Here is a 14,963-nt window from a genome sequence, read left to right on the forward strand (position 1 = left end):
TCACCTTAACTACTATGTAAGTTTTCTCCTAAGTCTCCTCTTCTCCACATTTTTCTTTCTCTTAAATAAATGTTTTTCATACTGCCACTGAAGTGATCTATTTGAAATGCAAATCTCACCATGATATTCCAGAGTTCAAAAGCCCTTCACTGCCTTTCTCAGTCTCCTCAGGATAAAGTGCAACTTCTTTAATGTGACATAGATACGGTTTTTCATGACTAGCTCATTCAATCCTGCCCTACTTGTTACAGTATTATCTTGCCCCAGTGTATAATTCATATAGTAATACCCTTATGTGGTCCAGTAGTACTGACTGTTACTCATCCCTCCTTCCCTGAAATTTTGTGGCTCTCCCCTAGGAGTCAAAATACAGCCTAATCTGTATTCTTTGTTTCAAATTCTTATTTTGCCCTCCCTTCCTCTTAGGTGAGGTTGGGTAGCTTTCCTCAGTGTGTTCATTTTTCTCCTGGCAAGTCTCATTACTTCACTGGATTATATTTATTTGTGTTCTTTTTCTCCCTTCCTTCACACATGTACCCCAATAATTTCCTTCATGTTTATAGTTTCAGTTCTGACATTGCTCCTAGCATGTGGGTCCCCAATCACTGTTTACCGAATGAGCAAAAAATGTTGAACCCCTGAGTGTGTTCAAGCAGGAACAATAAATACCATCGGATAGACATATGACATAACAGCCATTTGGACCTGGATATAGACTCACTAAAATTGCCTTCTTTGTGCCTCAGGAGAAAGTAATATTTCTTATATTCCCTGAAGTCTGCTCTTTTATTCCTTCCAGGAGAAAACAAATCCTTAAAATACAACTGTTATATAAGTTTGATTGGGGGGGCGGGTAGAAATTGTCAGTTTATAATACATATTAACACTTTCTCACTAATAAAGGCATACTTGTAATTAGTTTAAAAGAGAAAACTATGCTGTATATTTCAAGACGTGTATTTGTTCTAAACAGTTAAGTTTTGGCTAAGTTGGAGAACATTTATATTTTAGAATATGAGTAACTTAACACATAATAATATCCTGAAGACATTTATATTTCTTCAAGCTAGCATATCTCTTGACCTTGGGTAAGTTATTTAATCTCTTGAGCACTTGATACTCTGTCTCTAAAATGGAGATAATCCTTATTATAATACAGTCTTGATTTCTTCGAAGAGCAAAATGAGAAACCGGATATGAAAGCAGGTAGGAAAATATAAAGCACCATACAATTAAAGTGTACTTAGTAATCAGAGGAAGTCTGTGTTATACATTTTGATATTACATTAAAATAGTTTTTGTCACATAAAAGGATTTGAAAGGGAGGGGCATTTATAGTCTTTTTTTTTTCTTCTTTTTTTGAGAATATTAAATTTAATCATTAGTTTCTTTCACACCAATGAAATACTTGTCTAGCAGAAAAGTCATCTTTTTCCTGCTAAAAACGTTGCTTCATATTGAACATGACTACTCTTAAGGAGGTATCTGTGATGGTAATTTTTTTCCATGTTCAACACCATAGGTATCTATGCCAGCAGCTCATGCAACATCATCTGCTCCCACCGTAACTTTAGTACAGCTGCCCAATGGGCAGACAGTTCAAGTCCATGGCGTTATTCAGGCGGCCCAGCCATCAGTTATTCAGTCTCCACAAGTCCAGACAGTTCAGGTATGTGTATAAAAAGTTCTGCATCTACTTTCATAACTGTCGTTTATAGCCATATCTCTCTCCTTTCATTAGTTATGGAAATAGGAACATACCTAGTTCAGAGTTTATTTTGCTTTACAGTAAAGGATTATGCTGCGTCTGTATAGTCACCTTATGTATAGGTACATATGTACACAAGAACAGATATAAGAAAAAGACTTTTTCTTAAGCTACAGAAGAAAAAGAGTTGATTGGGGAAAATCATTAAGTCCATGGGATAAAGTGGAAACGTTTGAGAAAGACTAAGGCTAATATACCTTAGTTCAGGAAAATTGAGATATAAAAATAATAACTTTGTAATTATTTTTCTAAACATGCAATTGGAAAAAATAAACCTTTGTCAAAATTAATAACCTTACCTAAGATATTACTTAAATTTGGAGATCATAGAAAGCATTGTGTAAAACCACCTATGTCTTGGGGTATAAGTTAGAGTACATAACTTTGAAATAATGATATATTCAGGGATTACATTGCACATGTTCTCTCATTCTTTGGAGAGATTGTTCCTTTGGTGTGAATCCAGAGGGAGTAAAAGCATGTAGAGCTCTGAAGGTGACTACTCTACTGAACTATAGGGAACCTAGAGCAGTACACATCTTTGCAGTGAGCTTATTGAAAGAAAAAAAAAAAAAGACTTGAACGTTCATTCAAGTAGGCCATAACCCCAGCCTCCCATTTCATATTTTTTGCTTCACAGTCTTCCTGTAAGGACTTAAAAAGACTTTTCTCCGGAACTCAGGTGAGTCCTAGGTCCTAGATTTGGAAGGAACTATTTTTAGAAAGGAAGGTGAGAAATTATTCTTTATGTCATTATCCTTCTATAAACATGCAATTTAAGGTTTGCTTAAAGATCTTAGAGATCTTCTAGGTCTAGGCCAAACTCATTACCTGCCTTGCTTACTTTCCCTGTGTGGCTTTTCTCCTCTCCCCCAAATGATAGTCCAGCATTACTTGAATGCTTTAGCGAAAGGAAGCCCTGTCTCCTGAGGTAACCGATTTATAAAGAGTATAATTGCTAAACTGTTCTTCCTTTGGTGAACCAGAATATACCTTTCTAAAACTTCGACCTAGTAGTCCCAGTTCCATCTTCAGAAACTAAGTAAGCATATTTAATTGCTTTTCTTTTGGACCACTTCTTCTCCCTTATCTCCTGCACCATTCCTACTTTAAAAAAAATGTTCAGGCTAAGCAAATGTCTATTTTTCTTTAGCCATTTATTATACAGGATAGCTTTGATTGCTCTTTACTATCCTTGCTGTCTTCCTGTGGATAAGAGCTGTTGTATTTTCCTTGGATATGGTAGCCAGACTGACTGATTTTTGTAGAGGGGAGAAGTGCTTCCTTTATCCTGGAAGCATTCTGTTAATGTCCTCAAAGGATATACTCGATTTAGTCAGCCATATTATACTATTGAGTCCTTGAGCCACAGTTACCCACCTCTACTTCATTTTGTCCTTATGCTTTTGGTTTGCTTGGACATTTATATGGAAGAAAAAGAAAATATTTTCATGTAAAAACATCATCGTGTATGAATTTCCATACTGAAGGATACTTTGAATGGAATTTGTTACCAAGATGGAGACAGTGTTGTCCCTGTGAAAACTGAAGAATTTGACATTTCTGTGGAATCACACTGAATGAACAGTAGTCTCCTATCCTGTGCCTCAGTTTTTGTTTCACTGAGTGCTACCTTACTGTTTTCTATACTATGCCATTACTTACTTCCCACTCATATTGTCATCTTGGTAATAGTGGAAAGAATCTGATCTGCTAGTCGGGAGACTTAAGATTCCAGACCTTACATTAATCCTTATTTTCTCTTTTTCACTTAGAGTAAGAGGTCTTTCTATAAAGAACACACCAAAATTACCAAAACTTGTGAAGATTATAATTGGTCATAATATGTGATATTTAATTGTTGATTATATTTTAATTTTACTCTTTACTTTGTGACAATAATAATTTGGGCCTGAGGGTTTTATGGCTAATAACTTCATAGAAATATTTATTCATCTTTTCAAGAGCATTTTTCCATCAAGGTGAGCTATGTTTATAATTGAAAGCCTGAATTCTATAGAGACACAATTTTTTTTTTACTTTTTTTTTTATTTATTTACTTTTTCTTTAAAGGGCCTAAACCATGAAGCATATATTAAACTTTGAAGGTCATTTCAGCTGGTTAACAGCGATTAGTATATTAGTAACTAGGAAGTAGTTTACGTCAGAAGAGATTGTTCAAACAAGGAGAGAAATGGTCCCTCAAACTTTGAGAAAATATGAGTATTCTAGAACATCATTTTCAAAAGATATAAGACACATTTCTCTTGGTGTGAGAATAAGATATTAGGACCCGTGTGTATATTTTTTTAATCTAAGAATATTAGAAATTATGCTGTATTAATATTTCATATATGGCTTGACATTAGTGCCCGAACTTTATCCTCTGTATATCAAGTCTCACAGATTATATGATAATCTTCACAAAAATAGTGGGAGTTACACAAATGTATAGCAGTTAACAGTGGCATCTTCACTTTTAATTTGTTAGCTTTGAATGCATTTTTAATATAGTGCAGTTTAAACGTATCAAGATTTATCGGTTATGTTACCTTAAATTATTACATTCTAATATTCAACGGATTTTTATTGATCACCTGCTATGTGCCAGTCACTGTTCTAGGTGCTATGAAAAACAGCAGTGAACAAATAATACTTCACTATTCTCATGAAGATCACATTTGAGCGAAGACAGACAATGAAAAAATAAAATATGTCAGGTGAGGATAAGTGCTGGGAAGATGATTAAAGCAGGGGAAAGGGATAGAGAATGTGGAGGGAAGGGTGTTCTTTTTTTTACATAGGTGGTCAGGGAGCACAGTGAGTAGAAACCAGAAGGCAGTGCAGGAGGCTAAGCTATGCAAATAGTAAAAGTAAGTTCCAAAGGAAGCTTTTGTGCAAAATACGGATGCAGTGTTATGCAGCAGAGTATTTAAGAGTTGTATCATATAAGGATGAGTTACTTGTTTGTGGTTTACATGAGACAAGTGTTCCAAAGTTTCTCATCTTTTTAATGATGGTAAGCAAGGATTTGTAAGGGATATATTACCCTAAAGGATGTATTTTTTAAATTATTTATTTATTTAAGAGAGAGAGAGAGAGAGAGGCAGAGGGAGAAGCAGGCTCCATGCAGGGAGCCCCATGTGGGACTCAATCTCGGGTCTCGAGGATCATGGCCTGGGCTGAAGGCGGCGCTAAACCACTGAGCCACCCAGGCTGCCCCCCTAAAGGATATTTTTGAAAAAAAAAAATCCCTTTCAACTCTCCTGGGAGAAAGTGACATTTTAACAATGCAAGAGAGTAACTGCTTTTTGAAAGGAAATTGTGCTGTGGAGAGAGCATTTTGAAAGAAGTTTGGAAATGTTTTCATACTTTTTTTTTTTAACTGCAAACAATATAAATTTGTCACCTAAAAACTCAAATCTGTATATTTTTAAAACCCTGGAAATAGAATTCTCTAAACTAATCATTCATAAGTCTTCTACAGTTTCAGTAGGTTTTGAGCTTGTTAAAATATAAAACTGTAACACCTGTTATTAGCATACTACAATAACTGAGAGCCAGAGATATGAAAGTATACTAGGCAAATCTCATTAAAAGTTTATATAATTGGGGCAGCCCGAGTGGCTCAGCAGTTTAGTGCTGCCTTCAGGCCAGGGTGTGATCCTGGAGACCCGGGATCGGGTCCCACGTCGGGCTTCCTGCGTGGAGCCTGCTCCTCCTTCTGCCTGTGTCTCTGCCTCTCTCCCTCTCTCTATGTCTCTCATGAATAAATAAATAAAATCTTTTTTAAAAAGTTTATATAATTGGCAGTTGAAAATGAAAAACAATTTAGTATTTAGTAAGCCCAGTCAAAAATGCATTTACTTTTTTTTATTTTATTAAAGATTCATTTATTCATGAGACACAGACACACACACACACACACACAGAGGCAGAGGCAGAGGGAGAAGCAGGTTCCCCACAGAGAGCCAGATGTGGGACTCAATCACAGATTGCCAGATCAAGCCCTGAACCAAAGGCAGACACTCAGCTGCTGAGCCACCCAGGCATCCCAGTGCATTTTCTGTCTACTTCTCATGAGTCCTCTTTTCAGCAGTAGCAAATGCTAAATCAGATTAAAAAGTCCAAGCTTAGAATCTGATTTTTGAGTCATGTTATAAAATATTAAATGATTTTTGTAATGAAGCATGTTAAATCACATCATTCTCACTCTATAAAAAGTGAGATGATTTATATTTTAAAATTTTACAAATATGTTTTTTATTTTTATTTATTCATGAGAGACACAGAGAGAGAGGCAGAGACAGACAGAGGGAGAAGCAGCCTCCCTGCAGGGACCCTGATACAAGACTTGATTCCAGGACCCCGGGATCACAACCTAAGCTGAAGGCAGACTTGCAACCACTGAGCCACCCAGGTGCCCCTAAAAAGAATTTATGACATGATTTTTATTAGTCTCAAAAATGTGGATCCAGTGCGTGCTTTGGGTTTTGTTTTTGGTTTTTTTTGGTAGACAATCCATAGGAATTGGCTTCATAACTCTTGAGTTCTCCCTGGATAATATTCCCAAAAAGGAAAGGTTACATTCATTATGTGTTACTGAATAATTCTGAATTCCCTTTACATTGAAAAAGTTGTGATCACTACATAGTGACAAGTTAATTCCTTCTGTCTGAAATCACAAAATCTTTTAGATCAGAGGAAAGGAGGCTTTTTTCCTACTAAGAGTAATAGATCTACGTGAGTTTGGAAAAAAGGAAAATCAAAGGCCATATATTAAAAAGCAACTTTAATTTATTTCATTTCAAAATTGCCCTATAGGTAGTTTATACTGAATGTTTTAAAATTGTTTTTTTCATGACTTGTAACTTGGGAGAGTATATGTAAGTCACTGTCCTTATAAAAGGTTGTAAGGATGAGGGTCATGCAAAGAACAACAGAGATACAGAGGTTCTGAGAAATATTATGAAGGTCACCACTGTCATAGTCCTGTCCACTTTGAGTTCAGTCTTGTTATTCCCTGAAATTCTGACACACTGCTCAGGTCTTTTCACAGCTCCTCATCTGCCGTACATCTAAGTTTCTGTGCAGAGAAGGTGCTGAGCGGCCCGCTTACATCAGCTGCAGATAGGTGGGAATTGTTTTCTGTGCTCTTTTGGCAGTAATGATAGCATTGTTACTCTGTGCAGAAGCACAGACTAAATTCAGTCTTGCATATCTTTTTATCCGTCTATTCTGGACTCATTAAGTGTTGCCTGCTAATATCTAGGCCTTTAAGAGTATAGTTCTTACACTATAAAGTGTTTGGGTGGGGCATGTTGCTTTACTGTAGGTATGTACTGTGAAGCATGACTGGATTTACCCAATTTCATTGTAGAATGAGTGCCTGTTAACAAAATGCCCGGTCTCCAGAACCCATAGGCTCAGACCAGATACAGAGTCCCTGTGGGATTCCTTAAGTCCTTTGGAGACATGTTCTTTCTGGTTGCCATTGCCCTAAATTTTGACATGGAGCTGAACCACACAGCATCTTTTGCCTTCATTAAATCTTATTCTCACTATGACAACATCTTGCACATCTAGTTCGGGGAAGAGCAAGGGGCTCCTGCTGATTAGATTAGAGAAGCTTGACAGTATAAATTTGACAGGTAGGCTTGCCCAGGTGAGTGAACTTCTAGTCTAAAAATGGTCTAAAAACACCTCTGGGTGGCTGCTTCTGACAAAACTGGTTTGAGATTGGAACCAACAGGATTTTGAAGCGGGTAAGGATGTCTAAAACTGAGATGCCAACTATTGACAGTGGCTCCACTACTTCCTAGCTTTGTGACTCGGGTGAGTTACTTAACCTCTTTGTGCCTTAGTTCTTCCATCTACAAAATGAATATAATAATTGTACTTACCTAATACCTGATATTACTGTATTAGTATTAAGTATTATAATACATGTATATACTTTAGCATAGAGCCTGGCACATAGTAAGTTCTCAATAAATGTTAGTTGCTATTATTATTATCCCATATAAAATCTTTGTTCAGCTTATCTTTATTACTTTTCAGTCCAGAGATACTTTTCCAGAAATGCACAGTTCTTGAGTTTTTATTTAATAGAAATTGTAGAATGCCAACTTTGAAAGTCTCTATGTGGACTAACATGCTAGAAACAACCATCTGGAACATGGTGGGAGATCACTGATCTTATTTATACAGTTGTAAATATAGTCATAAGTGTTTTAACAGTAAAGGAAAATATATTTATAGTCACTATGTAGACTTATGACCAAATATTTGCTCATTTATTCTTCCTTCATGTCAGAAACCTTGTATTACTTGGTAGTTTTCTTCTAACAATTTTAAGAAAACAACTGACAGTAATATTGATGCATTCAAGATTGATTATGTGAGGTCCTAAAAGAAGTAAAGCTGAATTTCGGTATCACAAAAGTTTGGTTTTGACAAAAAAAAATTTAGGCCCCCTCTGACTTCTATAGGATAAGTAAAGAGAAGAGGAGTGTGATTGGTGTGGTTGTCTCCCATAAAAATTGACTTTTTTCTACTGAAGCATGTGTAAGGTTTATATATGTCCTTTGATCTTTCACTTTTTCTTAAAATTCATAAAAATTTTATGGGAACTAAATTCGATTATCAAGATAAAGTTCTTCTTTATTTTCAGATTTCAACTATTGCAGAAAGTGAAGATTCTCAGGAGTCAGTGGATAGTGTAACTGATTCCCAAAAACGAAGAGAAATTCTTTCAAGGAGGCCTTCCTACAGGTATGGAATTCAATAGTTAAAAGAATCACAGATGTCAGGAAGCCTTAGGATAGTTGGAGATGAAAAGATGTCAAAAGACCAATTAGCTGCTCAATTAGTGACCATAGAAATCACTTCATCTTGAGGTACTTCTCTCAAGTTGAAGTCTATTGTACAAAATAAGAGAAGTTTTTTTTTACTCTAAAAGTCCTGGATCAACAGTGATTTTTTTTTTCTGCTTCTGTTTTTGTAGATTATGCCAATTACTACTTTTCTCTTAAAAAGTTTGGAATATATTTGTAAAGTTAGAGCATTTCTAGTTGTCTGTCAGTTCTAACACTACAGCATTTATCTACTTAAATAGCACATTTGCAAACCATGTCTCATGCCATGGTACTTATTAGATAACTGCTCATTAATTTAAGTTTCAGGGTGATGCTTTGCTGATAACCCCTAATTTTAGGGGTACCTTATTGTAATTTTTTTTTAAAGATTTATTTATTAGTGAGAGATAGAGAGAGAGGGAGGCAGAGACACAGGCAGAGGGAGAAGCAGGCTCCATGCAGGGAACCCAACACGGGACACAATCCCGGGTCTCCAGGATGACGCCCTGGACTGAAGGCGGCGCTAAACCACTGAGCCATCCAGGTTGCCCCTTACTGTAATTTTTGTGTTCAACTAGAGGTTGCCTAGTCCATGCCTTGCCTCCAAGATGTACTAAAACCATTTTTTTATATGTAGATATTGACTCCATGCTAAATATCTCCAGAAAGAGCAATTCCATATATTCATAAGCTTACCTCAAAATCTAATAAATTTCAAATTCCTAATATTTTTTCTTATTATTATAGCCTAAGTTATTTCCATTTTTCAAAGGGATGATTAAAAGTTTTTTTGCACTTGGCTTCTAAGCCCTTTTTTTCTTTTCTCACAAGTAAATGAAGGATCCTAAAAATGAATATCCATAAACTGATTTTGAGATCTTAAGAAACTTTGTTACCAAGTAGATGTTGTATGCATTTATGCTCATAAGTTTTTTTAATATAGCTAGTTTAGATTTGAACTTTGAAATACCAGTCTCATGTTAATTTTTAACACATTTGATCCTGAAGCAAATCAAACAAGGTGTTACTAAGCCACAAGACTCCTCTATATATAAATTCCAGGCAAAGAGTTGTAAATACGTTCTGTAAATTTTAATTGTAGACCTTATAAAATAAGAGCTTTAGGGCACCTGGGTGACTCATTTAAGTGTCCCAACTCTTGATTTCAGCTCAGGTCATGATCTCAGGGTTGTGAGATCAAGCCTTGCATCAGCCTCCACACTCAGCACGGAGTCTGCTTAAGATTCTCTCTCCCTTTCCCTCTGCCCCTCCCCCCACTCATGCTCTTTTTCTAAGTAAATAAAGTCTTAAAAAAATAAAGTAAAATAAGAGCTTTATATTGAGAAAAATCTTTTGTGATAACGTATATCGTAGCAAAGACCATTTAAATAGTAACACCTTAATTCATAATCATATAGAAGGTGCCTGAGGCCACACATAGGTAGAGAAATTACATTCGTGAAGGATAATATATCTTCCCTTACAATCATTATGTACCATTATTTTGTTTTAAGCTTATAAATTCTTGAAACCTAGCTTTTATGTCTTGACTATAATAACAAGATCTTTAACAGAATCCTTATGATATGCTTGTAAGGTTGGAGAAATGGAGGTTAATTGATACACCCAGCTTTGTAGTGATGAAATTATACCCAGAGAAGGTTCTTGAAGGGCTCTCACTTAGTCTCCCCTGGCTTGGTATTTTTACCAGCAGTACAGCTGAAAAACAGAGAAGCCGTGCTTACCAGATTTGCAGGTGACAGAACTTTAAGGGAGAAGTGCCCTAATGGATGGGAGAATAAGTACTTTGAAAGATCATAGCAGCCAAGGGAAACACTATCAACAACTAATTGTTGGTGACAATTATAAAATTTCTGAACTTGAGTTTAAAATAAAACCAGTTAAGGGTAGCTCTGGTGGCTCAGCAGTTTAGTGCCACCTTTAGTCCAGGGTGTGATCCTGGAAACCCAGGATCGAGTCCCACATCGGGCTCCCTGCATGGAGCCTGCTTCTCCCCCTGCCTGTGTCTCTGCCTCTGTGTGTGTGTCTCACGAATAAATAAATAAAATCTTTAAAAAATATTTTAAAAATAAAATAAAACCAGTTAAGTACAAGATTCTGGATCAAGAATTTGTTTTTAAAAGATAATTGTGTTCTTTAATTATCATTAGGAGATATATATGGTTGCCAAAAAACCCAGTATACCATAAGGCTATAGTATACTGATAAAAGCCTAGTGTCTAGATTAAGGGAGGGAATTAGTCCTACTGCTCAGACCACATCTGGAGAATACTTTAAGAGAAAGTGAAATGTATCTCCCAAGATACAAGAATGACCAAGATGGTCTGGAGCAACAATATTAGAAACTGGAAAGACAAGATAAGAAATGATTACTGGCTTCAAGCAAAAGAGAAGTGGATTTATTTGCAGGTCTAGAGTAGTAGCTTTTAAACTTCTGTTCTTTATGACAATAAGAAATTTATCTTTACAGTTTTCTCTGTGTACACATACACTTATCCATATTCATATATACACAAACATATATAGTACACACATAACATCTGTCTATAAGTAGACATCTTTTTTTTTTTTTTAAGATTTTATTTATTTATTCATGAGAGACACAGAGAGAGAGAGAGAGGCAGAGACACAGACACAGGTAGAGGGAGAAGCAGGCTCCATACCGGGAGCCCGATGTGGGACTAGATCCCAGTCTTTAGGATCTGGCCTTGGGCTAAAGGCAGCGTTAAACTGCTGAGCCACCCGGGCTGCCCCTATAAGTAGACATCTGAAGCAAAATATACAGCAGTACTCACCATTATCATGTGTGATATTCAGCTGTTTTTTATTTGTTTTGTTTTGGTTACAACATACGTAACTCTTTTCATGGTTCACGTATGGTTTGTGGTCTAAGTCTGAAAAAACAGTGCTCTGAGGACCAGTACTATTCAAAATGTGGTCTACAGACCATACTGGCAAATCAGAATCTGTTTAGAAGTGCAAATTCTCAGGCTCCTACCACATACCTAATGAATTAGAATCTGTGGAATGGAGACCCAGGAATCTGTGTTTTGTTTTTGTTTTTGTTTTTTTAAGATTTTATTCATGAGAGATACACACACACACACACACACACAGAGGCAGAGACACAGGCAGAGGGAGAAGCAGGCTCCATGCAGGGAGCCTGATGTGGGACTGGATCCCGGGTCTCCAGGATCACACCCTGGGCTGAAGGCGGCGCTAAACCGCTGAGCCACTGGGGCTGCCCATGGAATCTGTGTTTTAACATGCTTTTAACAAGTGCTTTTCAATGCTAAAGTTTGAAATGATGCTCGAGAGCAGTGATGCCCAGAGTAAGATCTTTTTTTTTTTTTTTTTTTAAGATTTATTTGGGAGAAAGAGACCACACACATGGGGGAAGGGGCAAAGGAAGAGAATCTTCTAGCAGACTCCCTACTGAGTACAGAGCCCCACGCAGGCTTCCGTCTCACAGCCCATAAAATCATGAACTGAGCCAAAACCAAGAGTTGGACACTCAATGGACTTTGCCAACCAGGCACCCTCTGGAGTATCATCTTTTGTCAGTCTATAAGCTGTCAGTCTATAAGCTGTTTAAAATAGTTGTGTTTCTCATTTGCAAAGAGATAAGGGAGAGAAAATCATCCTTACAATAAGAATGGGAGTTTACTAAATGGGAACAAGCAAATGTGGAAAAGAAATTAGTAATAAGTCTTAGAAATGAGAAATACAATTAGTGGAATAAAAAAAAATCCGTAAGTGGGATAAACTAGATATGGGTAGCTTAGAGAATTGGTAAACTGGAAAGAAACTAAGAAAGAAACTCTGAATATCTGAGAACAGAAATACAGAGAAAATGGGAAAGAGGTGAAAAGTCATGTGCAATAGAGGTGCTCCTGTGAAAGCATTGATAGAATTTCCAAAGGGGAAATTGGGCCAAAAGAAATACTGAAAGAGATAATAGTAGAATATTTTGTACAATTCCAGTAAAGATAATTACATGGGTAAATATAAAGGTAGTATTATAAATACATTGCTTTGAAAGTCTTTTTTTCCATGTGATTAGAAAGACAAATGCATAAAACAATAATTACAAATTTGTTAATGAGCAACACAGTGTATGAAAATGTAATTGTGACAATAGCGACATAAAGGAGCAGAGTTTGGGTAGACTGTTGAATCTCAGTTATTAATTCACACTGTTTGTTAGAAATTTAAGATGTCAAAAAAAAAAATTTAAGATGTCAAAAATTACTTGGGTTGAGTTTTTCCCCCCCTCTTCTGTGATTATGTTTACTCATTTGAAATATAGTAAGGTTCATTTGATTTTATTTGTTTCCATTTTAGAATTTTTCCCCCATCTTTATTGATAGCATTTTTTAATATGTGAAACATTAACATGGTTCCAAAAGTCAGAATTGTACCAAAAAATAAACTCAGTAGTGCTCTCTCCCAATCTTTTCTTTTTTTACTTCTTTCTTACTGACCCACTAGATTAAGTAATTTCATTAAACTCCCATCTGAAAAAATAAATAAATAAATAAACTCCCATCTGGTTTATCCTTTCTGAGTTTTTTCTTCAATAGAAAAGCAAATACATATATATGTGTGTGTGTGTGTGTGTATTTTATACATATTTTATAATAATATATATATTATTTCACTTTCTTATACATAAGGTACCATGCTGTACCCATATCTGGATGAACTATAGTTTATTCAGCCATTCTCCTATGTAGAGGCGTATAGATTATTTTGAGTATTTTGCAGTTGCAGATGCTACCATGAATAACCTTATATATATGTATTTTTGTATGATAGCTTACATCTACATATAGCATACATATACATCTTAAGGGTAAATTACTGGAAATAAGATTACCATGTAAACATATGGTTTTGTTACATGTCACCAAATTCATTCTGTAAGGATTGTGCCCATTTTATACTTAAAACAGTGAGAGTGTTTTCTCACAACTTTGGTAACAGAATATATTGTTAAACTTGTTTTACTTTATGCCAATCTGAGAGTTGAGAAGTTTAAAATCGGGTTTTTGGCTTTTTTTTTTTTTTTTTTTTTTTTTTTTTTTGCCTAAATTTTTAAGAGTTCTTTATGTATTGAGGATATTGGCCAATTATATATAATATATGTAAACAATATATATAATTTAAAATATTTTTTTTCTCCTAGTACTGTTGAACATCTCTTAACTTTTTTTGGTGTTCTTTGCCCTGCAAAAGGATTTTTTTCTGTAGTTCGTGTTATTAATCTCTACTTACACCTAGATTTCCAGTCATAGCCTTCTGTTACTTTCAGATTGAAGAGAAATTAATCTCTTATTTTTCTAGTCCTCATATGATTTCATTTTGACATACAGAGCCTTCATCCATGTATGGTTTATTCTTGTTCTTACATTTTAAACTGCTGTCATCAGGCACCTGGGGGGCTCAGTCAGTTAAGCCCATGATCTCAGGAGATGGAGCCCCACATGTGGCTCTGCACCAGGTCTGCTCCACCTTCTCCCTTTGCTCCTTCTCCAGCCCACTCTCTCTCTCTTAATAAGTACATATATAAACTGTGTCCTGCCTAAGTAAGCACTAGCTACTTTCTGCCCATTTTCTTTTCCTATTATATGTATTTAGCCAATAAGTATTATTTTTATTTTAGTCAATATAGTTTTCTGTTTTTCTAGAAAAATTTTGAATGACTTATCTTCAGATGCACCTGGAGTGCCAAGGATCGAAGAAGAGAAGTCTGAAGAGGAGACATCGGCACCTGCCATTACCACTGTCACGGTGCCAACCCCGATTTACCAAACTAGCAGCGGGCAGTACAGTGAGTAAAACATGCTTCTGCTTTGGAAAGGGAGACACAGACACTTACTCACTGTAAAGGAATCCTACACCTGCCAACCCTTTTCTCAGTCTTGGATGCTAGTATTCTATTTCCTTTACTGTTCATCATGCGAGTTGTATAACAGAAGTATTTCTTTTTCTTCAGGATTTTGTTAGGATTACTCAGGTGTGTTAGCCCTTCAGGTGGTCTTTTTTTTTGTGCACATGCCAGGAGAGTCTTAGAAGTTTCTTGGACCACTGCTTGAAACTCTAGATTTTAGTCCTTGTATAATATATGATGTTAATAGAGGACATACTTTTTCAGATAAGATACCATTCTTTGATGATATTTAAGGACAAAAAATCTCACTATTCATTTGTTTTATTAATTGAGCTTCCCTTCCAAAATAGCATTTTAAAATCATATTTAATGTTTTGTGATAGGAGTTGAAAGGTTTGGTTGCAGTCTACCAGCATGTTCAATT

At 35.8% G+C, this 14,963-nt stretch overlaps 2 protein-coding genes across 9 annotated transcripts in view; one reads left to right on the forward strand and one right to left on the reverse strand.

Moving 5' to 3' along the window:
- Positions 1-14,963, forward strand: part of CREB1 (cAMP responsive element binding protein 1) — a 62,710-nt gene that overhangs the window by 22,262 nt on the left and 25,485 nt on the right. For 3 of the 4 annotated variants that reach the window (XR_005385303.1, XM_038585557.1, XM_038585556.1), the window contains exons 3-6: positions 1,523-1,669; positions 2,409-2,450; positions 8,442-8,542; positions 14,337-14,479. Coding sequence is in view for 3 of the 4 variants with exons in the window: in XM_038585557.1 (XP_038441485.1) it covers positions 1,523-1,669; positions 2,409-2,450; positions 8,442-8,542; positions 14,337-14,479 (433 nt within the window). In the remaining variant the exon portion in view is untranslated. The remainder of the gene's footprint in view (positions 1-1,522; positions 1,670-2,408; positions 2,451-8,441; positions 8,543-14,336; positions 14,480-14,963) is intronic. The other variant, XM_038585558.1, reaches the window with a different exon arrangement.
- Positions 1-14,963, reverse strand: part of METTL21A (methyltransferase like 21A) — a 68,135-nt gene that overhangs the window by 8,414 nt on the left and 44,758 nt on the right. The window lies entirely within an intron of this gene.

The sequence above is a fragment of the Canis lupus genome, chromosome 37, assembly GCF_011100685.1.
Source record: "Canis lupus familiaris isolate Mischka breed German Shepherd chromosome 37, alternate assembly UU_Cfam_GSD_1.0, whole genome shotgun sequence".
Classification (NCBI taxonomy): Eukaryota; Metazoa; Chordata; class Mammalia; order Carnivora; family Canidae; genus Canis; species Canis lupus.